This window comes from Pristiophorus japonicus, chromosome 1, assembly GCF_044704955.1.
Source record: "Pristiophorus japonicus isolate sPriJap1 chromosome 1, sPriJap1.hap1, whole genome shotgun sequence".
Taxonomy (NCBI): Eukaryota; Metazoa; Chordata; class Chondrichthyes; family Pristiophoridae; genus Pristiophorus; species Pristiophorus japonicus.
The window spans coordinates 328,434,171-328,461,918 of NC_091977.1; the positions used below are offsets into that span (position 1 = coordinate 328,434,171).

The following is a 27,748-nucleotide window of genomic DNA, read 5'->3' on the forward strand; positions in this document are numbered from 1 at the left end:
CGATGAATAATGGGAGGACTCCCGCATAGAGTGCCCTCCATCGGGGACCCCCGCCTCCTCCGGGCGGCAAGATGGTACGCCATGGCGTGTCCGGACGGCCGGCGAGGATGGCAAAGTTGAGAGTGTGCAGGAGCAGCCCGTACAGGAAACCCCTCCGCGCGGAACTGAAAGGCACGGAGGGGATTTACTCGAGGTGGCTCAAGTTGTGAGGCACCGGCTCCCGAGGGAGGTTCCGGGGTTTGGCGCCGATGAGGAATTCCGTCCGGACGGGGGTCAGTTCGGACGGGATCTGCCCACGTGCTTGAGCCTCCTCGATGCACCTAACGGAGTCAGGGCCCAAAGCTGTTTTTAGCGACTCGATGGCTTCGGCCGTGCGGCAGACGTTGGCTGAATTTAGGCGCCGCGCCAGCGTGCCTGGCGCCATCCAGCCCGCTCCTCCGCCATCGAGCAGGTCCCTGACCCTGGTCACCTCACCAGCCACAGCCCTCTCTTCCGACCGCCACATAAAACCTCGGCCGTGGAGGTACGGATTCCCGAGCAGCGGCTCCTGCAGGACGGCCGCCACTCCAGCCGGCGGAGAGCTGCGCTTGGTGGAGACTTTGTTCCAGACCCTGATGAGTTCCCTGTAAAAGACAGGCAGCTCCTGGAGGGCGGTCTTGACACCCCCCAAGTTCACAAACAGGAGCTGCGTGTCGTAATTGAGGTCGCGCTGCTGGCGGAAGAAATACGTCGCCAGAGCACACCACCTAGGAGGGGGCTCGACGTAAAGGTATCTCTGCAGGGTCTGAAGACGGAAAGTCGCGAGCTGGGCGCTGACACACACCAACGACTGACCGCCCTCCTCAAGCGGGAGACTCAAGACCACGGCAGAGACCCAGTGCTTCCTGTTGTTCCAGAAGAAGTCCACCAGCTTCTTCTGTATCTTGGCGACAAACGCAGGGGAGGGGTCAAAGTGACCAGCCGGTACCACAACATTGCGGCCACCAGCTGGTTTATGATTAGCGCTCGACCCCTGTAGGACAGCACTCAGAGCAGTCCTCTCCAGCGCCCGAGGCGAGCGGCGACCTTGGCCTCCAGCTCCTGCCAGTTCGCCGGCCAGGCTTCCTCGTTGGGGCTAAGGTAGACTCCCAGATAGAGGAGATGGGTCGTGCTCCAGGCAAAAGGCCTGAGCTCCTCCGGCAGGGAGTCCACCCGCCACTGACCCACCAGGAATCTGGAACATTTTTTCCAGTTGCTTCTGGCGGAGGATGCGGCCAAGTAAATCTCCTGGCACTCACGCATCCTCCGCAGGTCAGCGGGATCCTCTACCGCGAGGAGCACGTCATCGGCGTAAGCCGAGAGGACGACCTCCACGCCCGGCCCTTGCAGAGCCAGTTCCGTCAACCTCGTCCGCAGGAAGCGCAGGAAAGGCTCCACGCAGATGGCATATAACTGGCCGGACATGGGGCATCCCTGGCGCACCCCTCTCCTAAAGCGAAGGGGCGCCGTCAAGGACCCGTTAACCTTAATCAGACACTCCGCGGCGGCGTACAAAAGTCGGATCCGGGCGACGAAATGCGTCCCGAACCCGAAAGCGCGCAGAGTTCCGAGCAGATAGTCGTGATCCACCCTGTCGAACACCTTCTCTTGGTCGAGTGATAGGAAGGCGACCGACAGACCAGCCTCCTGGGAATGATGGATGAGGTCCCGGACCTGATGGATGTTATCGTGGATTGTCCGGCCCGGGACCGTGTAGGACTGGTCTGGGTGGATCATGTGGTCCAGCACGGTGCCAAGGCGAGCAGACATCGCCCTGGCGAAGATTTTGTAGTCCGTGCTGAGGAGGGAGACCGGGCGCCAGTTCTTAAGGAGGCGGAGATCGCCCTTCTTAGGCAGCAGGACGATGACTGCCCTGCGCCAAGAGAGGGGCATCTCCCCGGTCGCCAGACTTTCCCCCAGGATCCGCGCGTAGTCGCTCCCCAGGACGTTCCAGAACGCCCTGTGGAACTCCACGGTCAGCCCGTCCAGCCCCGGGGATTTTCCCCTCGAGAGCCGGTCGAGGGCACCGGTCAGCTCCGCCAGGCTTAGCGGAGCTTCCAAATTTTCACCGCCCTCCGGGCTGACCTTCGGCAGGTCCTCCCACAAAACTCTACGTGCTTCCTCGCTGGACGGATCTGGAGAGAACAGAGCCCCGTAATATTCACGGGCCCTGTTGTTGACGCCCTCCGGATCCGAGACGAGAGAGCCGTCGTCGGCCAGCAGCGTCAAGAGCTGCTTACGGACACTCTGCCTTTTTTCCAGCGAGTAGAAGAAGGGGGAGCCGCGGTCCAGATCCCGCAGGAACCGGATCCGCGACCTCACGAACGCGCCTCGGGACCTGACGAGCTGCAGGTCCTTCAGCGCGGCCTTCTTAGCTTCGTACACCGTCCGCAGGGCCGGGTCCTCGACGACTTGACCGAGACGGGATTCCAGGTCGAGCACCTCTTTTTCTAGGCGCCCGACTCCGGCCGCCCACCTCTTGGTCGACCCCCTCGCGTACTCTTGACAGAAGACGCGGACATGAGCCTTGCCCACGTCCCACCATAGCCTCAAGGAGGGGAAGCCCCCCTGCTTCCTTCTCCAGTCGGACCAGAATCGACGGAACGAGTCCTGGAACCGCTCGTCCTCCAGCAGCTGGTTGTTAAAGTGCCAGTACGCGGACCCCGTCCTCGCGCGGAGCGAAGCGAGCTCCGCCCACACCAGGTGGTGATCCGAACACGGCACCGGCCGCCTGGAGGCCGCCGGGACGCAGGAAACGTACGCCCGAGACACGTAAAGGCGGTCGACTCTGGACCATCCTACTCCAGGCCTCACCCAAGTAAAGGCGCTGGAGTCGGGGTGGAGATTTCGCCAGGTCCCTCAACTTCTCCATCGCCGTCATGCTCTGCGGGGCACCGGAGCGGTCCCTCGCCTCGAGGGTGCAGTTAATATCCCCCCCGAGGACAATGCAGTCGCCGACGTCGACGGAGCCAAAAAGAGCGGACACTTCTTCGAAGAAGCGCGCCTGCTGCGGGCCAGGCTGAGGGGCGTACACGTTCACGAGATGGAGCGGCACGTCCCCCAGGCGAACCGTTACGTGCAGCAAGCGGCCTGGCACGGGCTCCTCGACCCCCAAGCTCTCCGGCTGAAAATGCGGGCCCAGCAAGATGGCCACCCCACTAGAAGTGGCGGTGAGGTGGCTCATGCGGACCTCTCCTTGCCATTCCAGGAGCCTCGTGGCTTCATCTCCCGGAACGGTGTGGGTTTCTTGCAGGAAGCACACTGCATATTTCCCCTCCCGCAGGAGCGAAAAATTGTCAAATCTACGACGTGCCCCTCTGCCGCTGTTGATGTTGAGGCTGGCTATGGTTATCTTCATGGCAAAAGCATAGTGCAACCTCTACCTTAACCTATTGCGGGGGAGGGAGCGGAGTCTTTTGTTGACCTCCACTCCTTCAGCAGCCCAGCGAGGAACTTTTTGAGCCGGCGCAGCTCAAGGCCTTGCGCCCTTGATAAGGGCCCGCCCGCGGCCATGGTTTTAGCGGCGACGCAGACGGAAGCGATGAGCAGCCCCGGCTCGGACCATCTTTCCCGGGCCAGATGGGCTCGGTTGCGGCGACCCTGGCTCTCGACCAAAAAGTCCCGGAGATCCTCTACGGGAATGAGGGGGGACTCAGCGGCGGGCACGAGGAGATCCACCGCCTCACTGGCGATGGACTCGAGATCTTCACCCGCGTCCTCCACCGAGTCCCCGTCCTCCTCCGGGAGGTCGCCGCTAGCAGCCGGCCCGTCGACCGCACGAGGTACGGCAAACGGCCCGGCCGCTCCATCTGGCCCTGGCTCTGCCCCGATCCCACCCCCAGGATCGTCGGCAGAGGAGTCCCCACTGGGCTCTTTTAGAATTGGTGCTGGGTCGGGAAGCGACAGCGGAAGGGGTTCCCCCTCCGCCCCAGGAACCGGGGAACAAGGAGAGACCCGGCCATAGAAAATCCCCAGGCCCTCCAAGCGCTCCAGCTCCAAAGTAGGGGGCGAGGGTGGGTGTTCCTCCCCCTCCCCGCTACCACCCCCTGGCCCAGCGTGTACAGATTCATTAAAAGTGTTAATACTTTGTATTTCTGCCGAGTCGAGCAAATCCTGGGGGAAGTTGGATATTGGCTGGGCGGGCTCGGGTTCGGCCTTTTCGGCCCCGCCCGCCTCAGTCCCCGGGACGCTCGACCCGGCGGCTACGCATTCTTCCGCTGGCCCCACGCCCCCCACGACAGGCAGATCTTTCAAGCCATCCCCGGGAGGCAGCGGCTGGGCAGCCTTGACTGCCTCACTCTCCCCGGGGACAGATTCCTCCCGCCTACGGCGCAGTTTGGGGGCGCCGGTGGGGGACGCGGGACACGCGGCGGGCACCGACTCCTCCGCGGAGGGATGTTGTTCCCCCCCCCGCCTCATTGGAGCGGCGCCTCCTTTTTTTCCTGGGGGGGCACGGAGACAGGGAGACACCCGTGTCTGCCGAGGCCTCCCGCTCCACTCCCCCCTTTTTCTTATCTTGCCCGCGCCCGAACCTCTCTGCGGTATTAGTCAAGGGCTCGGGCACGGGCTCAGGGCACCCCGCTCTCGCCGGTGACGGGGTTGGGCCGAGCGCGGTGAACAGCTTGTCTGGCGCACTAAGGGGACCCGCCTTTAGGTGTTTCGCCTTCTTCTGCGCCTTCTTTCCGGCCGGACGCTCTCCCTCCCCCCCCGCCGGAGGCCGTGAAAACAAAGGCCCTCGACGATGCCCGCACACCCACAGCTCCCGGCACGCGGACGCTACTAGGGGGAGGGGTGGCGGCGGCGCCAGCCTTGTCCGCCCTCGGTGGTTTGGCGGCTTTGGAGGCGGGGCAGTTCTTGCGAACATGCCCCACCTCCCTGCAGGCATGGCACCGCACGCCGTCCGACGTCCAAAAGACGCGGTAGGCAGTCCCCTCGTGCACCACATTAAAATTGCCCTCTGTCGTCTCTTCCCGCGCCAGCCGGGCAAAGAGCTGGCGGTGGAAGGAGAACACATGGCGCAGGCTGTTCTCCCTGAGGCCAAGCGGTATGGGGTTGATCCACGACCTTGCCTCCCCCAGTTGGTGTAGGTGAGGGAGGAGGAGCTCAGCGGGAACAAAGGGCGGGACGTTTGATAGAATGACCCTCTGCGCGGTGGCCTCGAGAGGGTCCACCGGCAGGAACGCCCCGCCCACCGTGAGCCCCTTTTCAATGGCCAGGGACACCGCCCGCTCCGACCCCAGGAAGAACATGGCCTTCCCAGACATCTTGGAGGCTGCGACAATGGCCGAGGGGCCGACTACCCCAGCCATCGCCCGCAGGCACTCCTCAATGCTCATTGTGGGGTGAGTGTAGCTCTTGACCCCGTGTTTCGTAGTTATAAGTCTGAATGGTGGCAGGGCAGCAGGTGGCGCAGGAGGTGCCGTGGATGTGGATGCCGCCTGCGCATAAGTCCTAGCTGGCCCTGCCACCGGCGTAGATGGGGTCGCCATCACGGGGTCCCTTTAAGGGCTACACCCACCTCAAAGTCACAGGCCTTAATGGTCTTTAAATGGGCTCGTTTAATAGACTGAGCAGAGGAGCTCTTAACGAGGCACACCTCTCCCCTAGTTGACAATTGGGGAGGGGCCTTGCTCCCTCTGCTCAGTTGTCTAAATTGTTTTATATTTTTCCAATCAATTTGGGAGGAAAAGGGCTCTCAGAGAGAGAAGGGAGAGACAGAGAGTAACAGAGAAAGAGAGAGGGGGGTGGGAAGGGGGGAAACTGCGAGGGCAGGTCTCCCCTCGCAGCTGTGGGTGGGTGCAATCCCCAGATGGCAAACAAAAATAGTCTTTGGGGTGGTCTTCGGGTGAGGGGAGAAGATGTCTTCACCTGGTGCAGCTGGAGCCACACAGGCACACACTCCCAACGATGTTTAATTAGGGTGGATTAATTGTTTCTTCAGCCTGGTAGCTTCAGCTATCCCAGGCTAGGCAATGGGGGAGGGGTGCTTCAAAGGTGTGTGGGGCCTAGTTGTAAGCAAGGCCCCCACACACACACACCCCCCGCGATGTTCCGGCCCCTGACTGGTCTTCTTTCGTCCCCCCACCGATACAGCAAAGTCTTTTAGGGACTGCACCAATACACCCACCTGTAGAATGGTAGAGTCTCCCTCCTTCCACACTGGATGTTGTTGTTGGTCTTTCCCCCTCTCTCCAACTCTTTGTAGAAATGGTGAAGTTGTTCAAGTTTTCTGCTTTTTCCTCCTCTCCCTCTGGGTGAAAGTTGGTGGTGAAGCCCCTTCCTTCCTTCCTTCTCTTCCTGGGCTGATTCACAGGCCCAGCCAGGAGCAAAAGCAGCAGCTCCTTCTCTCACTGCTCACAGCTCCAACTGTTTAGGCCACGCCTCCACTGCTCCACAATTGGCCAGTTAGTGTGCAGGTGCAGCAGGTAATCAGGAAGGCGAATGGAATGTTGGCCTTCATTGCGAGAGGGATGGAGTACAAAAGCAGGGAGGTGTTGCTGCAACTGTACAGGGTATTGGTGAGGCCGCACCTGGAGTACTGCGTGCAGTTTTGGTCACCTTACTTAAGGAAGGATATACTGGCTTTGGAGGGGGTACAAAAACGATTCACTAGGCTGATTCCAGAGATGAGGGGGTTATCTTATGATGATAGATTGAGTAGACTGGGTCTTTACTCATTGGAGTTCAGAAGGATGAGGGGTGATCTTATAGAAACATTTAAAATAATGAAAGGGATAGACAAAATAGAGGCAGAGAAGTTGTTTCTACTGGTCAGGGAGACTAGAACTAGGGGGCACAGCCTCAAAATACAGGGGAGCCAATTTAAAACCGAGTTGAGAAGGAATTTCTTCTCCCAGAGAGTTGTGAATCTGTGGAATTCTCTGCCCAAGGAAGCAGTTGAGGCGAGCTCATTGAATGTATTCAAATCACAGATAGATAGATTTTTAACCAATAAGGGAATTAAGGTTATGGGGAGCGGGCGGGTAAGTGGAGCTGAGTCCACGGCCAGATCAGCCATGATCTTGTTGAATGGCGGAGCAGGCTCGAGGGGCTAGATGGCCTACTCCTGTTCCTAATTCTTATGTTTTTATGTTCACTTTTTAATATTTTTATAAGATTGCATAGGACATATGGCACAGAAACCGGTCATTTGGCCCAACCAGTCCATGTCGGCTTTTATGCTCCACTCGAACTTCCTCCTGTCTTTTCTCATCTAAATCTATCAGTATAACCCTCTATTCCTTTCTCCCTCATATGCTTGTCTAGCGCCCCCTTAAATGTATCTACACTATTTGCTTCAACTAGTTTCTGTGGTAGTGACCTCCACATTCTCACCACTCTCTGGATAAAGAAGTTTATTCTCAATTCCCTATTTGATTTCTTGGTGACTATCTTCTATTGATGGCCCATAGTTATGCTCTTCCCCAAAAATGGAAGCATTCTCTCTGTATCTGTTCTATCAAAACCGTTCATAATTTTAAAGACCTCAATTAGGTCACCCCTTAACCTTCTTTTTTCAAGTGAAAAGAAACTCAACCTGTTCATCCTTTCTGGATGGGTATACCCTTGCATTTCTGGTATCATCCTAGTATATTTTCTCTGCACCCTGTCCAGTGCCTCTATATCCTTTTTATAATCTGGTGACCAGAATTGTATACATTACTCCAAGTGTGGTCTGACCAAGATTCGATTCTGATTTAGCATAACTTCTCTATTTTTCAATTCTATCCCTCTAGAAATAAACCTTAGGGCTAGACTTTCCATTTCACATCGCCAATATATCACCCAAAACGGCCGACTATCGCCCATTTTATTGCATAAAGTGGAAATTCAGGTTGGAACATCGCCGGAAAATAAAGCCCCCAAGTTTCGGCTCACATCGCCGAGTTGATCACTCGCCGAGAACATCACTGGAGAATAGTTGCTTTTCCCGGACCTTCCTCACCGAACTGGGCACTACAGACGTCATTTTGAATTTCGGAGGAAGGGAGGAGGCAGCTAAATAACTCGAGCTTATATATTGTGAATTATTTAAGGGTCTTTTACAGATAGATTCACTCACATTTATACTTATATTTAATTATTCTAATATTAGCTTAGTAGATTAGGCATTTTTTAAATAAAAAGTGCATTTATAGCAAGTGAAAATAATTATTGATAGTGATGGGGCCTATGGTTTCTCTGACATTTCTCGTAAGTGCTCACACGCTGGTTTCTGAAAGGATCAATCGAAGAGGCGGCAGAGTAATGCGGAGACAGAGGAGGTAAGTATACAGCCAACGAAATTACAAGGAAAAGCAATCTTACCTCAACTTATCTGAAAACACATGCCTTAGGAGGCTGCGCTTCCGGAAGGAGGTCATCGATGAGATATGCCAGCTCATCAAGGGGGATCTGCCGCCTTCCAGCACCATGAGAACCGCACTGCCCGTTGAGGTAAAGATTACTGCGGCACTATCCTTCTATGCATCTGGATCCTTTCGGGCTTCAGCTGGCGACATCTGTGATATTTCTCAGCATGCCACACACTGCTGCATTCGGCAGGTGATTGAAGCCTTTTACGCTCGCAGGATGGACTTTATAAACTTCCCTATGATAAGGGAGGCACAGACCAGGAGAGCTTTGGGTTTCTTGAGAATAGCAAACTTCCCCAAGGTGCAGGGAGCAATAGACTGCACGCACATCGCTCTGAAAGCCCCTTTACAGAACCCGGAGGTGTTTCATAACAGAAAGGGATTCCAGTCCCTGAATGTGCAGCTCGTTGTCGACCACAACCAAATTATTATGACAGTGAATGCTACATTTCCTGGCAGCATCCATGACGCGCACATCCTGCGTGAGAGTGCTATCCCTGACCTGTTTGTCAATCAGCCAGAAGGTCACGGTTGGATGCTGAGTGATAAAGGGTATGGCCTTGCCAGCTGGCTGATGATCCCACTGCGTAATCCCGTTACTGAAGCCGAGAAACGTTACAATGAAAGCCACATAGCTACACGCAACATCGTCAAAAAGACAATTGGAGTCCTAAAACAGCGTTTCAGATGCCTGGACCACTCTGGTGGTAGCCTACAGTACCACCCTGACCAGGTTGCTGAGTTTATTGTGGTGTGTTGCATGTTGCATAACCTAACTATAAGGAGAGGACAACAAACGCCAGATGGGGCTGCTGGTCCACTTCCAGAAGGGGGGGAGGCAGAAGAGCCAGACGGTGAGGAGCAAGAGGAGGAGGAGGCTGGTGAGGACCTCGGGGAGGACAATCAGCCTGGCGATGAAGCCATGGTCCCACCACCCACCCCCCCCTGTCCACCCCCACACCCCCCAGAAGACCAGCGATACCTCGTGGGAGTTACTCGGCTGCAAAGCTGTTGCGTTAGCAGCTCATAAATGAACGCTTTGCATGAACTTACATTGGGGACAGTCACATTTACAGTTACAGTTATAGTTAAACAAAAGTTGCATTTGCATTGAGTTACGTTTTAGCCTTGCCTGCACTGGCCTGGCCTGTCCATTGTTGTACAACATTTGCATTAATGCTTAACTTAACTAAACATATGTTATTATAAGACAATGCACAATTGTTAAATTCAATAAAAAATTTGATCGTAACAAAGAATTAAAAAAAAATTATCCAAAACCCCCCACCCACAACTATGAATGTACATTAACAGTAAGAATTTAACATTAACACTAAAAAATGTAACAGTAACCGAATAAGATAACATAGCAACAACACCCCCCTCCCCCCACCTGCGGCCATGTTTCCTCCGGATCCTTTTCCCCCCCGCACCTAAGCCCCACCCACCAGTTTTGGTCCCCGGAGACCGAGACAATGCTGGCGTGCAGCGGGCGACGGAAAGACTTCCTGCCGTGGTGGGGGTGTTGGAGTGGAAGACAAAGCTGGCGGTTTGTCCTCCGAGTCAGGAGGAAGTGTACCCTCCGTACTCGCTCGAGTGCTCGGGGTGGTACTCTGACCCAACACGACACCTTGGGGTGCCGCGCCATGTTCAGCCAGCAGTGCATGCCGAAGGGCAATTGTTGCGGCTGTCTATTCACGCATATCTTCCAGGGTCTGCCGTGCTACCTCCAGTAGCTCGACTTGTACAGCAGACTCCTGTGAAACGTCACGCGTGAACTGAGAGAACCCCTGGAGAAGCTCGCGACCTATCGCAACCATCTCCGAGCACAGGGACATCAGGGCCTCCAACTGATCGTCTGAGGGAGGCGATTGCTGACCTCGCTGACCCGGGCTCCGCGGGGTCAGCGTGCGCAATACAATGTGCCTTGGCGTTGCCGGCTGCACGCCGCTTGGTCCCGATGCCTCTTCAGTCTCAGTTGAGATGACCACAGGTTCATCCCCCTCCGTAATTGTCTGCTGCTGCTGGTCCTCCTCCTCCCATTCCTCTTCCTCCTCTTCAGGCTCGGTGGTGGTGATGGTGGTGTTGCGCTCCTCCTCCTCCTCCTGTTCCTCCTCACCAGGTGCAGGTGCTGGTGCCACCTCGCCCATCGTCTCAGGATGACCTTAAAAGAACATTTGAGCTTATTACAGAGCTTATTAGAATATAACAGTGCACATTAATGAGAGACGTTACATAACAATACATTTCACTACCCCAGAAAGCCGTAGCGGCTGCATCCCCTGCTTCTTATTGCTTCTTATGCACAAAGGCTGCATGCATGACATGACATCATTCGTATATTGCATTATAATTACAGGACATGACATTACTTTTTAATATTGTTTGACACATTACTCATGAGATGCATAACTGGGCTCCACCAGACCGTGGGTGGTGACTGAACGGCTTTCATGGCCCACCAGCGTGGCTGCACGCTCCTCCAGGTCTGTCAAAGGTTGAAGCTGAGCTGAGCCCCCCCCCCCCCCCCCCACCACATCAGTGCGCCTCTGCTCAGCACGGTTGTTAGATATCTGCTTCTGCAAATGAGAAAAGAGCATAGCATAAGCTAATTGACTAGGTAGTATCATGGAGGCACAACAGTTTAAAACATTACATGCAAATAGGATCATGCACGGTTGCTTAGGAGCTACAGCTTGACACACATACATCTCTCTCTACTGTAGCAGCCAGAGAGACTTCCATCCCATCAAACACTCCCAGGACAGGTACACCACGGGTTCAATACAGATTAAAGCCCCCCCTACACTGTCCCATCAAACACTCCCAGGACAGCTGCAGCATGGGGTTATTTACAGAGTAAAGCTCCCTCTACATCGTCCCAGGTTCAGAGCCCTGTCCAGAACTTAACATGGAGTTTATGTAATGCATGTATGAATAACGAGCTTAAATTCAATCCAGGTGGTTCATTATAATTATTACTATAATTACAATTTGCATCAGTACATTATAAAATGCAACTTACTCTTGCTGCAGCTACCAAACTGTTCCAGCACTTCCGGCACTGGTTGGACCCCCTCGCCTCATGGGAAGCCGAGGACACCACGTCCGCGATCTCTGTCCAAATCTTCCGATACACACGGAGTGGGGGTTTCCCATTGCACCCCACGTCAATTGGCCCCACCGGGACTGCACCTCATCAACAAGGGCGTCATTGGCTTCGTCACTGAAGGGTTTCGTCCTCTTTCTCTCCCCCTCAACATCATGATTACAATCAGACATTTTTACTAATATCTGAACTTTTAACTGTATATTATAAGTCTGTAAACTGTATCTGTATCTTATAAGTATCTTAAGTCTGTAAGCCTGATCTGTAAACCTCTTTTCTCTCTTTCTCTTCTCTCATCTAATTCACTGCCTTCTAGGTATTCCCCCTTCTTTCTGTTACACTCTCTTTCTCTCTCTCTCTCTCTCTCTCTCTCTTGTGCTCTCTCTCTCTCTGCTCCTCCCTGTGCCTTCTACGCTGTGTGGATGACCCCTGACCTCCCGAAACACGGGAAAACCAGTCACCAAGAAAAAAAAAACGCATGCGCAAAAGGCTGTTACTAGGGAATCTTTTGCATTCCACATTGCTGGCCGTTCGTTGGGTGCACGTCACATCGCTGGCCTGTTGCATTGCCCATTTTACGTCACTGGTTATCGCCGAGTGGATAATCGCGATCCAAAAAACTGGGCGACGTTCCAGCGATCGGTAAGTCTGAGACACCGCCCATTTTTTGGGCGATAGCCAGCAAAGTGGAAAGTCTAGCCCTAGTGCCTGGTTTGCTTTTTTTATGGTCTTGCTAACCTGTGTCGCTACTTTTAGTGATTTGTGGATTTGTACTCCGAGATCTCCTTGCTCCTCTGCCCCACCCAGACTCACACCCTGCAGGTAATAAGTGACCGCCCTATTCTTCCTACCAAACTGTAATAACTTGAATTTATCTGTGTTGAATTTCATTTGACAAGTATATGCTAATTCTGCAAGTTTATTAATGTCTTCCTGTCATTTGTTACAGTCCTCCTCAGTATTAACTAACCCCCCCCCCGCAATGTGGCGTCATCCACAAATTAAAAAATTGTATTTTTGATTCCAAAGTCTAAATTGTTAATATAAATTGTGAACAGTGGTCCCAGCACCGATCTTTGTGGAACACCATTACCCACCTTCAGCCCCTGTGAATAGCTACCCTTTATCCCAACTCTTTGATTTCTGTCTTGAAGCCAGCTAGGTATCCATTCTGCTACTTGTCCCCTGAGTCCACATTCTCTGACTTTATTTATTAGTCTATTATGTGGTACCTTAACGAAGGCCTCTTCATAGTTTCCCTTATCATGCTTTCCCCTGCTGTCCATGTTCTTAATGTATGCCACTTTCCTTACCCTCAATCCATGGAGTCAAATTAGTGTTTACTTTTTCTTGTTTTTTAGTGGAATATATTTTTCCTGGACTCTCTTGAACACTGTTTTAAAGGTTTCCCATTGCTGTTCTACATCATTGTTTGCCAATATTGTTGTCCATTCTATTTTCCCAAGTTCTATTCTCAGCCTCTCAATCAGCTTTTCTCCAATCTATTACCCTGGTCTTTATCATACGTATGTCCTTCTCAATTATTATTATAAGAACAGAAGAAATAGGAGCAGGAGTAGGCCATAAGGCCCCTCGAGCCTGCTCCGCCATTTAATACGATCATGGCTGATTCGATCATGGACTCAGTTCCACTTCCCTGCCCGCTCCCCATAACACCTTATACCCTTATCGGTTAAGAAACTCTCTATTTCTGTCTTAAATGTATTCAATGACCCAGCTTCCATAGCTCTGAGGCAGCGAATTCCACAAATTTAAAACCTTCAAAGAAGAAATTTCTCCTCATCTCAGTTTTAAATGGGCGGCCCCTTATTCTAAGATTATGCCCCATAGTTCTAGTCTCCCCTATCAGTGGAAACACCCTCTCTGCTCCACCTTGTTAAGCTCCCTCATAATCTTATACATTTCAATAAGATCACCTCTTATTCTTCTGAATTCCAATGAGTAGAAGCCCAATCTACTCAACCTTTCCTCATAAGTCAACCCCTTCAGCTCCGGAATCAACCTAGTGAACCTTCTCTGAACTGTCTCCACAGCAAGTATATCCTTTCTTTTATATGGAAGCCAAAACTGTACGCAATATTCTAGATGTGGCCTCATTAGTACCCTGTATAACTGTAGCAAGACTTCCCTGCTTTTATACTCCATCCCCTTTGCAATAAAGGCCAAGATTCCATTGTCCTTCCTGATCACTTGCTGTAGCTGCATACTAACCTTTTGTGTTTCATGCACAAGGATCCCCAGGTCCCACTGTACTGCAGCACGTTGCAATTTTTCTCCATTTAAATAATAACTTGCTCTTTGATTTTTTTCTGCCAAAGTGCATAGCCTCACACTTTCCAACATCATACTCCATCTGCCAAATTTATGCCTATTCACCTTGCCTGTCTATGTCCTTTTGCAGGTTTTTTGTGTCCTCCTCACACATTGCATTTCTTCCCATCTTTGTATCATCAGAAAACTTGGCTACATTACACTCGGTCCTTTCATCCAAGTCGTTAATATAGATTGTAAATAGTTGGGTTCCCAGCACTGATCCCTGCGGGGACCCCACTAGTTATTGATTGCCAACCCGACAATGAACCATTTATCTCGACTCTCTGTTTTCTGTTAGTTAGCCAATCCTCTATCCATGCTAATATATTACCCCCAACCCCGTGAACCTTTATCTTGTGCAGTAACCTTTTATGTGGCACCTTGTCAAATGCCTTCTGGAAGTCAAAATACACCACATCCACTGGTTCCCCTTTATCCACCCTGTTCGTTACAACCTCAAAGAATTCCAGCAAATTTGTCAAACATGACTTCCCTTTCATAAATCCATGCTGACTCTGCCTGACTGAATTATGCTTTTCCAAATGTCCTGCTACCGCTTCTTTAATAATGGACTCCAACATTTTCCAACCACAGATGCTGGTCTATAATTTCCTGCTTTTTGTCTGCCTCCTTTTTTAAATAGGGGCGTTACATTTGCAGTTTTCCAATCTGATGGGATCTCCCCAGAATCCAGGGAATTTTGGTAAATTACAACCAATCCATCCACTATCCCTGCCGCTACTCCTCTTTAAGACCCTAGGATGCAAGCCATCAGGTCCAGGGGATTTATCCGCCTTTAGTTCCATTATCTTCTCAATTATTATTTTAAAGCATAATCATATTATATTACATCCATGTTGAGTCTCCAGGATGAACCCAGTGCAACAAAGATATGTCTTGTGTTTCCTTTTCAAAAAAAAGCTTGAACAAAGAAGTAATGATGAGCTTTATTTTTTTTTAAATGTGAAGACCTCAGTACTGTGTGCAGTGTTGAGCTCCTCTCTGTAGGAAGACTAGGTAGATGAAGGATGAAGGGATATGGGAACAGAGTGGGCAAATATGAGTAGAACTGTCTGCCCGTATGGAGAGTAAATATCGACATGGACTGGCTTGGTCGAATGGCCTGTTTCTGTGCTGTATCATATCCAGAAATCAATCAACCAGGACCAATATGAAGTGGTGTGATGGCCAAGGCTTGGGTTTTACCTTTTGCACTTGTTGTCATGTGTTGAAATTGGTTGAGTAGTTCTACTCATGGGACCTCCTAGATAACTAGCAGTGTTTGTGTGAACACCAGTTACCATGGATCTTTACATGCCTATCGCCAGAAGAAAGGAGCTGTAAGCAGTACAAGATGTCTACTCTTGACTATAACTAATGTATCACTAACACTATTCCTAATCATTTGGTGAGGAATTTGCCAGATCTCCCCCCCCCCCCCCCCCGCAAACTGACCTAGGTTTTTATCTGGTTTTTGCCTCTCTGGGGAGATCACATGGTTTTGCGTGGGGTGGAGAGTGTATTTTGTGATACACAAGGTATCACAATTGTGTGGGACAGGCTGGATGGACCAGAGGGTCTTTACCTGTCGTCATTGATTGTATGTTCATAATGCCACTCTCTCTGTGCCAATGGGCCTCCAGAAAGTGAGTGTCTTTTTTGCTCTGACCCCTGCAGACTAATATGAACCTGATGGATGTCCTGTGGCTCAGTGTGAAACTTTGTCTGATAACGCTTCTGTGAAGTGCCTTGGGACATTTTACTACATTAAAGGCTCTATATAAATGTAGGGTGGTGGTGGTGGTGGTGGTGGTGGTGGTGGTGGTGGTGGTGGAGGAGGAGGAGGAGGAGGCTAACTGGTACAATAAAAAGCTGCAGCAGAACCAAATCCAGTTAGCCAGCAGAACCCGATCCAGTTAGCCTCTTCTGCTGTATTTCCTGTATTGGACTGTTCAGTCGCCTGAGAACTCACTTTTGGAATGGAAGCAAATCTTCCTCGATTTCGAGGGACTGCCCATGAGTTGAAATGAGCAGTCACTTCAGAGCCCTACTAATAGCAGTGCTGTAAGGCTAATCCACGTTGCTCAAACCAGCCCAACCACCTCGAGGTACCAGTTCTTGCAGCACTCTTGCCGACAGTTGGAGCAACAACATCCATACTGCAGCCACCTAATTCATATCATCTGCTTGGGCAGAACTCTCCATTTGTATAAGGCAGCATCATGCACATTCCCTATGGAGGCTGTTTGAGAAATGGGCTCCAGAGGTGACCATACCGTTGGAGGATTTTGGAGGGAGAAGGTGAAGTAAGAGTGAAGGCAATGTTGTGAAGTTGGAAACCACCAATCTTGGTGAGAGGTAGGATAATGGGATTTGATGCTTTACTTTGGGTTAAACAGGAGCACATACTAGGTTGAAACTTCAGTGCCATGCTGAGGGAAAGAAAGAAAGACTTGCATTCATATAGGGCTTTCATGACCACCGGACGTCTCAAAGCGCTTTACAGCCAATGAAGTACTTTTGGAGTGTAGTCACTGTTGTAATGTCGGAGTGCTGCACTGTTGGAGGTGCCATCTTTCAGAATGGACGTTAACTCGAAGCCCAATATGCCCTCTCGGGTAGATGTAAAAGATCCCATGGCACTGCTCAAAGAAGAGCAGGAGAGTTGTCCCAGTGTTCGAGCCAAATTTATCCCACAAACAATATCACTAAAATAGATTACCTAGGCATTCTCATTGCTATATGTTGGATCTTGCTGTGCACAAATTGGCTGCTGCATTTCTTGCATTACAACAGTGACTACACTTTAAAAAGTGCTTCACTCTAAAGCACTTTGGGATGTCCTGAGGTCGTGAAGGGTGCTATATAAATGCAAGGTCTTCCTTTTACTCTTGAGTGAGCTGGAGCTGGAGTCCGTACCAAGCGTGCAGAGCTTTTTGTTGGATTGTCCTTAGTATTTGAGATGCTCCTGGAAGAGTAGAACAGTTTGGCTATGGAAGGGGAGGTGCAGCAGTTCAGTTTGAGCCAGATCTGTACCGGACAACCAGACCAACAAGTCCACAGTCCTTGCACATGAATTGCCACCTTCACACCCTAAAGTCTAATTTGAATGGTAACCTGTGCTGATGAGAGATTCTGGGTTGTCACAGAGACAGTTTAAAGTTCATGGTGCCCCTTGTGCTTTTTACTCACGTTTTTAAGCCTTTACTGTTTATCATAATCTTCTCCTTTGCCCCTCTTCAGTTTATCTATTCCCTTCATCCTGTGGCTTCTGCAGACCAGTGCCATGCTGACCATTCCCTATGCTGCAGTTTTGTTAACCAGTGTTTGTACTTGCTAGAAGGTCAAGCTGATTTCAAGGCATCAGATCATGTGATGTTACCCAGAATTCACAGCGCAGAAACAGGCTATTCGGCCCAACCGATCTATGCTGGTGTTTATGCTATAGAAATGCAAGTCTTTCTTTAAATGAAATTGTCATGCTTTTTCTAGAACAATCTTGAATAGCTAACTTTCTTTTATATGGCTCTGAGTTTGAGTTTTTTTGAGTTTATCACTAGTGTTACAGTCAGGGCAAGTTGCAAAAGAATTGATCTCGAATGTGTTCAATGGATTCCAGTAGCTGCCTGCAGCAGAGTGGAGTCCGGGTGTCTAAATGAGGATGATTTAAGCTGCGAGCCCTCACTGAGGGACTGTTCTGGCTCTGAGTGGTGTAGATGGAGGCTTGTTATCAATCATGTGCAAAGTTAAAGCACATGGGATTGGGGGTAGTGTGTTGACATGGATTGAGAACTGGTTGTCAGACAGGAAGCAAAGAGTAGGAGTAAATGGGTACTTTTCAGAATGGCAGGCAGTGACTAGTGGGGTATCGCAAGGTTCTGTGCTGGGGCCCCAGCTGTTTACATTGTACATTAATGATTTGGACGAGGGAATTAAATGTAGTATCTCCAAATTTGCGGATGACACTAAGTTGGGTGGCAGTGTGAGCTGCGAGGAGAATGCTATGAGGCTGCAGAGTGACTTGGATAGGTTAGGTGAGTGGGCAAATGCATGGCAGATGAAGTGTAATGTGGATAAATGTGAGGTTATCCACTTTGGTGGTAAAAACAGAGAGACAGACTATTATCTGAATGGTGACAGATTAGGAAAAGGGGAGGTGCAATGCGACCTGGGTGTCATGGTACATCAGTCATTGAAGGTAGGCATGCAGGTACAGCAGGCGGTTAAGAAAGCAAATGGCATGTTGGCCTTCATAGCGAGGGGATTTGAGTACAGGGGCAGGGAGGTGTTGCTATAGTTGTACAGGGCCTTGGTGAGGCCACACCTGGAGTATTGTGTACAGTTTTGGTCTCCTAACTTGAGGAAGGACATTCTTGCTATTGCGGGAGTGCAGCGAAGGTTCACCAGACTGATTCCCGGGATGGCGGGACTGACATATCAAGAAAGACTGGATCAACTGGGCTTGTATTCACTGGAGTTCAGAAGAATGAGAGGGGATCTCATAGAAACGTTTAAAATTCTGACGGGTTTAGACAGGTTAGATGCAGGAAGAATATTCCCAATGTTGGGGAAGTCCAGAACCAGGGGTCACAGTCTAAGGATAAGGGGTAAGCCATTTAGGACCAAGATGAGAAGAAACTTCTTCACCCAGAGAGTGGTGAACCTGTGGAATTCTCTACCACAGAAAGTTGTTGAGGCCAATTTACTAAATATATTCAAAAAGGAGTTAGATGAAGTCCTCACTACTAGGGGGATCAAGGGGTATGGCGAGAAATCAGGAATGGGATACTGAAGTTGTATGTTCAGCCATGAACTCATTGAATGGCGGTGCAGGCTAGAAGGGCTGAATGGCCTGCTCCTGCACCTATTTTCTATGTTTCTATGTTATCATTTGATGCGGGGAGGCCTTTCTCTGATGTAAAAGCAATTACTCCTCCCTCAACAGAAAATACTTTGTAAAATCTATACCAGATTTCTGCAGCAGAATTAAAATTCAGAATACCAAGGCAAGTCAGTCTTTGGACTCTTCCTACCCTTCTTTCTTCCTTCTTTGATAAAGATCACAAGTCATTGAACTGACATTAATGATCGCCAGGATTTGCAAATGTGACTTTCATCCTTAGTTGGTGATCTTGTAGTGAGATACTTACTGTATTGTGGCCTCATTGCAAACTGATTTTTACTTGATGATTAGGTTAAGATTGAGAGCAAGATTTACATTGAATCTACAGCAAAGAAATAGGCCATTCGGCCCAACTGGTCTAAGTGGAACTCCTCCCAAACTCATTACCTCTTCCCACTCTCTCCCTTGTATCCCTCTATTCCCTTGTCCCTCATGTATGCATCAAACCTCCGCTTAAACACATCAATGCTCCCTGCTTCAACCACTCCACGTGGCAGCAAGTTCCACATTCTCGCCACTCTCTGGGTAAAGAAATACCTCAAATTCTTCATTTGATCTGTCAGTGGCTGTCTTTTATTTATGCCTCCTGGTTCTGGACTCACCCACGAGTGGAAAAAGTTTCTCCACATGCACCAACTATCAAATCCCTTCATAAATTTTAAAGTCCTGTATCAGCTCTTCTCTTTTCCAGAGAAAAGAGCTCCAGCCTGATAAAGCTATATCCTCTCAATCCTGGCAACGTCCTTATAAATCTCTTCTACACTTTCTCCAGTGCTTCAGTATCCTTTTTTTTTGGTAGTATGGAAACCAGAACTAGGGCTGCGCAGTGGCCATTCATGAATCTGGAACTTTGATACCTGTACTATTTTACTACTGACCTGATGTACTCCTTTTTCTCCCATCACCTCTCCCTTTCCTTCTCACTCCAAGCATCAAGTCTGCCAGACCATATCTGCACATTTACCACGAGGGATTGCACAAGCTAATTCTGACTGCTGAATATTAAAAAATGTATAGTGTGACCTTAGTGAATCCAGTAAATGGATGTGGAAGATGCTGCTCTGCAGTGACTGAAGCAATAAAGAGGTCATCTTGTCTTCTATTGTGTTGTTTAGTTCTGCATTTAAGACTATCTTTTGGAGATATTTGACACTCTTGTCTAGATGCAATTTAAGAGGGAACTTTTGTTCAAACTCTGAATTCTATTGTTGGGCTTATCTCTCTTGTTCTTGTTTCACAGCAAACACTGGACCATACCCAATCTGTAAGGGCTGCTTACTTTGTTCGAAGGATAATGGATGTCTTAGCTGCCAGCAGAAATTGTTCTTTTTTCTTCGGCGACAAGGAATGCGACAATATGGAGAGTGTCTGCATTCTTGCCCATCAGGATATTATGGTCTGCGTGCACCTGAAATGAACAGATGTGCAAGTAAGTCTTTGCTATATTTGACACAAAAAAGCTTTGCTCTTAAGTTTTGACCAAATTTGGTACAGTTTTCACCAACCTGTCTTTTTTTGCATTAAACTTGTACAAAGAAAATGGAATTTTATTTTTAAGAAGCGAAATCTGAAATAAAAGTAGAAAATGCTGGAAACGCTCAGCAGGTCAGGCAGCATCTGTGGCGCAAGAAACCGTGTTAACATTTTCGTTCGATAATCTTTCATTGGAACTCATTTCTATTCAATTTTGAGACGTTTTTCGTAAGGCATGAAAAAGCTTGAGTGATCACTATGTGAGCAAGTAGAGTTTGAAAATTCAGAATTATTTTCTCCCCTGAACTGCTGTAATATTTTGATCTGAAACATTTTGGGAGCCTTGAGCTGGTGAGTCGATCAATATGACGTGCTGCCATTCAAAAGAGCACTGTTCTTGTGAATATTTGCCAATATTTTTTTTGCTGACTTAAGGAATGAATTATCTTGTCCCGATGTGCAGCAGTTGCTGTGTGTGTTTATTTTTACAATGTGATTTATGTTGGTGTTTGATATGTTTTGAAGCTTTCCCTTTTACTTGGCGTAGTTTCATAAAGGTCGCGGTCCTCTTCAAAATTCACCTCGAGCATATTTGCATATTTCGCTGTCAATGTGATCTGTTGGCTTGATTTCAATCACCTGAGGGAATAGAGAGGAATTTTCCAGATTTTTTTTCCAAGGTTTCTTTTTCTGTTTTTTTTTTCTCTCTGTCTCAGGAGGTTACCTGGCTGGTGGGAGGGGGAAGGAAAAAAGTGTTTAGTCATGATGCTCCATGCAGCTGAGAGTGGGGGTAGGCTTGATGGACGAGCTGCTCTATTCCTACATTGTCATTTTTCGTATGTCTTGCTGTTGCATGGACCCATGATCTGTTGGAATGTTGCTGAGGGCAGTGAATACCCAGTGCTTGCAGCCAAGCTCTGCTCGACCTGGATCTTTGTTTGCCCATATCATTGGTGGGTCCAAATGAATAAAGAACGTCTGGGATCCTGGTAATCGTGGGCTGGTTTCGTTCTGCTGGAGGTCAGAGGTCAAAACAATAATAATGGGGGTCTTGGTGCTCCTCGGTTTGCAGTAGGTTTGACAACGCTGGATGTATTCCTGGAGGTTTCATTACATAACCACCTGCCTCCAACCACCCCTCATCGCCCCCCCCCCAAACTCCTGCCATTGGTCACTTGACATGTCCATTCTCGCAGTGACCCGCCTTCCCAACCAATCGGAAAGCGAGCAGACTCTTTATTACCGATTGGATAAAACTTGACTGTCGATCAAATACCGTTTTTTCCCGCATGTCCGATATTCATATACTATATCTTTTTTTTTAAAGTGTGAAAAAAAGTGTTCTTTCAACACTATTTTTAATGCCCCTCTGATTTTTCTCCCTGGGTGTTGTTCGCAGCAGTGTCCAGGAGATCAATCTTTAATTCCTGGACATGCCAGGGCAATCCTGGAGAGTTGCCAGGCATGTTGGCAATTTTGGCTGTGTGACCTACCAATGGTTAACTTAATGGGAGGAGAAATCGTGCAAGGTGCAGACCCTAATTTCCGATGGATGCCCCCCATGGGAGAGCAATCTCGGAGAATTACCTTATAATGTATATTTGTAGACATGGGTGATAGAAACATAGAAAATAGATGAAGGAGTAGGCCATTCGGCCCATCGAGCCTGCACCACCATTCAATATCATGGCTGATCATGCAACTTCTGCTTTCTCTCCATACCCCTTGATCTCTTCAGCCGTAAGGACAACATCTAGCTCCCTTTTGAATATATCTAATGAACTGGCCTGAACAACTTTCTGTGGAAGAGAATTCCACAGGTTCACAATTCTCTGAGTAAAGAAGTTTCTATTCATCTCGGTCCTAAATGGCTTACCCCTTATCCTTAGACTGTGATCCCTGGTTCTGAACTTCCCCAACATTGGGAACATTCTTCCTGCATCTAATCTGTCCAATCCCATCAGAATTTTATATATTTCTATGAGATCCCCTCTCATTCTTCAAAATTCCAGTGAATATAAGCTAGTCGATTCAGTCTTTCTTCATATGTCAGTCCTGCCATCCCGGGAATCAGTCTGGTGAACCTTCACTGCACTCCCTCAATAGCAAGGATGTCCTTCCTCAGATTAGGAGACCAAAACTGTATATCAAGGCCCTGTACAACTGCAGTAAGACCTCCCTGCTCCTATACTCAAATCCTCTCGCTATGAAGACCAACATACCATTTGCTTTCTTCACCGCCTGCTGTACCTGCATGCCAACTTTCAATGGCTGATGTACCATGACGCTCAGATCTCGTTGCACCTCCCCTTTTCCTAATCTGTCACCATTCAGATAATATTCAGCCTTCTTGTTTTTGTCACTAAAGTGAGTAACCTCACTTTATCTATATTATACTGCATCTGCCATGCATTTGCCCACTCACCTAACCTGTCCAAGCCACCCTGCAGCCTCTTAGCATCCTTCTCACAGCTCACACTGCTACCCAGCTTAGTGTCACCTGAAAACTCGGAGATATTACATTCAATTCCTTCGTCGAAATCATTAATGTATATTGTAAATAGCTGGGGTCCCAGCACTGAACCTTGCGGTACTCCACTAGTCACTGCCTGCCATTCTGAAAAGGACCCGTTTATTCCTACTCTTTGCTTCCTGTCTGCCAACCAGTTCTCTATCCATGTCAATACATTACCCCCAATACCATATGCTTTAATTTTGCACACTAATCTCTTGTGTGGGACCTGGTCAAAAATCTTTTGAAAGTCCAAATACACCACATCCACTGGTTCTCCCTTGTACGCTCGATGAGTTACATCCTCAAAAAATTCTATAAGATTTGTCAAGCATGATTTCCTTTTCATAAATCCATGCTGACTTGGACCGATCCTGTCACTGCTTTCCAAATGCATCTTTAATAATTGATTCCAACATTTTCCCCACTACCGATGTCAGGCTAACCGGTCTATAATTCCCTGTTTTCTCTCTCCCTCCTTTTTTAAAAAGTGAGGTTACATTAGCTACCCTCCAATCCATAAGAACTGATTGAGAGTCTGTAGAATGTTGGAAAATGACCACCGATGCATCCACTATTTCTAGGGCCACTTCCTTAAGTACTCTGGGATGCAGACTATCAGGCCCTGGGGATTTATCGGCCTTCAATCCCATCAATTTCCATAACACAATTTCCTGACTAATAAGGATTTCCTTCAGTTCCTCCTTCTCGCTAGACCCTCGGTCCCCTAGTATTTCCGGAAGGCTATTTTTGTCTTCCTCAGTGAAGGCAGATTCAAAGTATTTGTTCAATTGCTCTGCCATTTCTTTGTTCCCCATTATAAATTCACCTGATTCTGACTGCAAGCGACCTACATTTGTATTCATTAATCTTTTTCTCTTCACATATCTATAGAAGCTTTTGCAATCAGTTTTTATGTCCCCTGCAAGCTTACTCTCATACTCTATTTTTCCCCTCCTAATTAAACCCTTTGTCCTCCTCTGCTGAATTCTAAATTTCTCCCAGTCCTCAAGTTTGCTGCTTTTTCTGGCCAATTTATATGCCTCTTCCTTGGATTTAACATTATGCTTAATTTTCCTTGTTAGCCACGGTTGAGCCACCTTCACCATTTTATTTTTACGCCAGATAGGGATGTACAATTATTGAAGTTCATCCATGTGATCTTTAAATGTCTGCCATTGCCTATCCACCGTCAACCCTTTAAGCATCATTCGCCAGTCTATCCTAGCCAATTCACATCTCATACCATCGAAGTTACCTTTCTTTAAGTTCAGGACCCGAGTCTCTGAATTAACTGTGTACTCTCCATGTTAATGACGAATTCTACCATATTATGGTCACTCTTCCCCAAGGGGCCTTGCACAACAAGATTGCTAATTAATCCTCTCTTATTACACAACACCCAGTCAAGGATGGCCAGGTCTCTAGTTGATTCCTCGATATATTGGTCTAGAAAACCATTACTTATACACTCCAGGAATTCCTCATCCACTGTATTGCTCCCAGTTTGGTTAGCCCAATCTATATGTAGATTAAAGTCACCCATGATAACTGCTGTACCATTATTGCACGTCTCCCTAATTTCCTGTTTGATGCCATCCCGAACCTCACTATGAATGTTTGGTGGTCTGTACACAACTCCCACTCGTGTTTTCTGCCCTTTGGTGTTGTGCAGCTCTACCCATATAGATTCCACATCATCCAAACTAATATCCTTCCTTACTATTGCGTTAATCTCCTCTTTAACCAGCAATGCTACCCCACCTCCTTTTCCTTTCTGTCCATCCTTCCTGAATATTGAATATTCCTGGATGTTGAGTTCCCAGCCTTGGCCACCCTGCACCCATATCTCCGTAATCCCAAATACATCATATCCATTAACAGCTATCTGCGCAGTTAATTCATCCACCTTATTATGAATGCTCCTCGCATTGAGACACAGAGCCTTCAGACTTGTTTTTTTGACACTCTTTGCCCTTTTAGAATTATGTTGTAATGTGGCCCTTTTTGATTTTTGCCTTCTCTGCTCTCCACTTTTCCTTATCTCCTTTCTACCTTTTGCTTCTGCTCCTATTTTACTTCTCTCTGTCTCTCTGCATAGATTCCCATCCCCCTGCCATATTAGTTTAAACCCTCCCCATCAGCACGAGTGAACACTCCCCCTAGGACATCAGTACCAGTCCTGCCCAGGTGCAGACCGTCCAGTTTGTACTGGTCCCACCTCCCCCAGAACCAGTTCCAATGTCCCAGGAATTTGAATCCCTCCCTCTTGCACCATTCCTCAAGCCACGTATTCATCTTTACTATCTTGCTATTTCTACTCTGACTAGCACGTGACACTGGTAGCAATCCTGAGATTACTTCCTTTGAGGTCCTACTTTTTACTTTAACTCCTAGCTCCCTAAATTAAGCTTGTAGGACCTCATCCTTTTTTACCTGAATCGTTGGTACCTATATGCACCACGACAACTGGTTGTTCACCCTCCCCCTCCAGAATGCCCTGCAGCTGCTCTGAGACAACCTTGACCCTTGCACCAGGGAGGCAACATACCATCCTGGAGTCTCGATTGCGGCTGCAGAAACGCCTATCTATTCCCCTTATAGTAGAATCCCCTACCACTATAGCTCTCCCACTCTTTTCCTGCCCTCCTATGCAGCAGAACCACCCATGGTGCCATGAACTTGGCTGCTGCTGCCTTCTCCTGATGGGCCATCTCCCCCAACAGTTCCCAAAACAGTATATCTGTTTTGGAGGGAGATGACCACAAGGGACCCCTGCACTACCTTCGTACTCCTGCTCTGCCTGATGGTCACCCATTCCCTATCTGCCTTTGTAACATTTACCTGCGGTGTGACCAACTCACTAAATGTGCTATTCACAACATCCTCAGCATCGCGGATGCTCCAGAGTGAATCCATGCACAGTTCCAGTGCCGTAATGCGGTCTGTCAGGAGCTGCAGCTGGATACACTTCCAGCACACAATAGTCAGTGACACTGGAAGCGTCCTGGATTTCGCACATAGCACAGGAGGAGCATGACATGGGTCTGGGCTCTCTTGCCATGACTGAACCCTTAAATTAACTTAATTTGGCAACAATACCAAAGGTTTCTTACTGATTAGAAAAAAGATCAAGAAAAAAGAAAAACTACTCGCCAATCACTTACCTGCTTGGCTGTGACGTCACACTTCGATTTTTTTTTACTTCTTTGTTTTACCTTCGGTCTCGATCTTCCGCTTCTGAACTGCGCTCCTCCACCCGAGCTCCGTGCCCTTTTATCAGGGTCTCGATCTCCCGAACTGCTGCCAAATGTTTCCAAAATATAGAGCATTTGCAGCACAGAAGCAGACCATTCGGCCCAACTGGTCTATGCTGTTGTTTATGCTCCACATGAGGTGCCTCCCACCCTAATTGTCTCTTATTACCCTACCCCTCGTATCCCTCTGACCCTTCTCCCCCTCATGTATGTATCACACCTCCCCTTAAACACATCAATGTTGTCTGCTTCAACCACTCCATGCGGCAGCGAGTTCAACAGCAAAGCAACTTACTTGCTTGGCTAATAAATGCTTCATTGAAATAATTTTTACCAATTATGCTGACATAAGCTATTAGCAAAATTTTTTTTTAATACCATGTCGATGGCGACATCTGGTCTCGCTTGACTTTTAACACTTGTCTTTTTGCCGCCCTCTCCCCTCCAGCCTTCTGTACCCACATTCCAAGCTGTTTACTGAAATGGTGTTGAGAAGGTTCAATGAAATTCTGATGGGAAATATTAAAATTATTCCCTCCTGAATTTGAGAAGAAAATCTTGAAATTTCTGTTTCTTCACATGCATCAGAACTATGGATGCGTGCATGTGACCTCCCACATGATGCTTCTTGAGCATGTTATAGTGAGCTGAAGTTACAGATCTGAGGTGTGCATATTCCTGCAGCTGTTTTCTAGAAACCAAACAAAGCCTGTGCATAAAGAAAGACTTGCATTTCTATAGCACCTTTCACAGCCTCAAGACTTCCCAAGCACTTTACAGCCAATGAAGTAATTTTGAAGTGTTGTTATGTAGGAATCACAGCAGCCAATTTGCGCAAAGCAAGATCCCGCAAGCATCAATGTGCCAATAACCAAACAATCTGTTTTAGTGATGTTGGTTGAGGGATAAATATTGGCCAGGGAGAATTCCCTTGCTCTTCTTCGAATAGTGCCATGGGATCTTTTACGTCCACCTGAGAGGGCACACAGGTCCTCAGTTTAATGTCTCATCGAAAGATGACACCTCCCACAGTGCTACACTTCTCAGTACTGCATTGAATTGTCAGCCTGGATTATATGCTCAAGTCTCTGGAGTGGGGCTTGAACCCACATCTTTTTTGACTCGGAGGCAAGAGGGCTATCCACTGAGCCACGGCTGACACCCTGCAACAACTATTTTTATTATTGCACCATCATGGTGGCTCGAGCCACAATAATAAACATAGGGCTGGATTTTCGGCTTTGCTGATTTCGGGGCTGTAATGGCAACAGGGCGGTAAGTTTGTGCCCGGGAAAGGTTTGCACCTCAGTCATCAAAATTGGGCAGCTGGGCCCTGAGTGTAGGGTGCAGCTCTAAGGGAGTCATTGTACATGTCTCTTAGGGTGCTAGGCCGGCTGAGCATGGGAAAATCCCAAGCTAAAGAGCCGGCCAGGAAGCGCTCTAACAGAGGTCTGGGGAGAAAAAAAAAATTGAAAAAAACCCACCGAAAACATTCCCAATCCATAGCCCACGCCACCACAACATAAATCGCAAAAAGAACTGAAAGAAGAAACAAACACACCTGAGATGAAAATGACTTGCGTCACTGCAGCCGGTATAGGATAGACCGTTCGTTTTTTCGGGCAGTCCCAGCAGGGTGCACTGCGGGACATACGGGTCGGGCGAGAATACAAACGCGAGCAGGTGTTGCAACCAGGGGCGTGACACACTGGCTCAACTCTTCCGGCCACTACTGCTCCACGCCCCCGCAAACCCGGCCCCGAAAACCCCCGTGGTGTGCTGGAAGCT

General features: G+C 48.6%; 1 protein-coding gene across 1 annotated transcript in view; it reads left to right on the forward strand.

Moving 5' to 3' along the window:
• rspo2 (R-spondin 2) overlaps positions 1–27,748 on the forward strand; it is a 233,464-nt gene that overhangs the window by 79,020 nt on the left and 126,696 nt on the right. Inside the window, exon 2 of the mRNA XM_070874211.1 lies at positions 19,959–20,147. Coding sequence (XP_070730312.1) covers positions 19,959–20,147 — 189 coding nt within the window. The remainder of the gene's footprint in view (positions 1–19,958; positions 20,148–27,748) is intronic.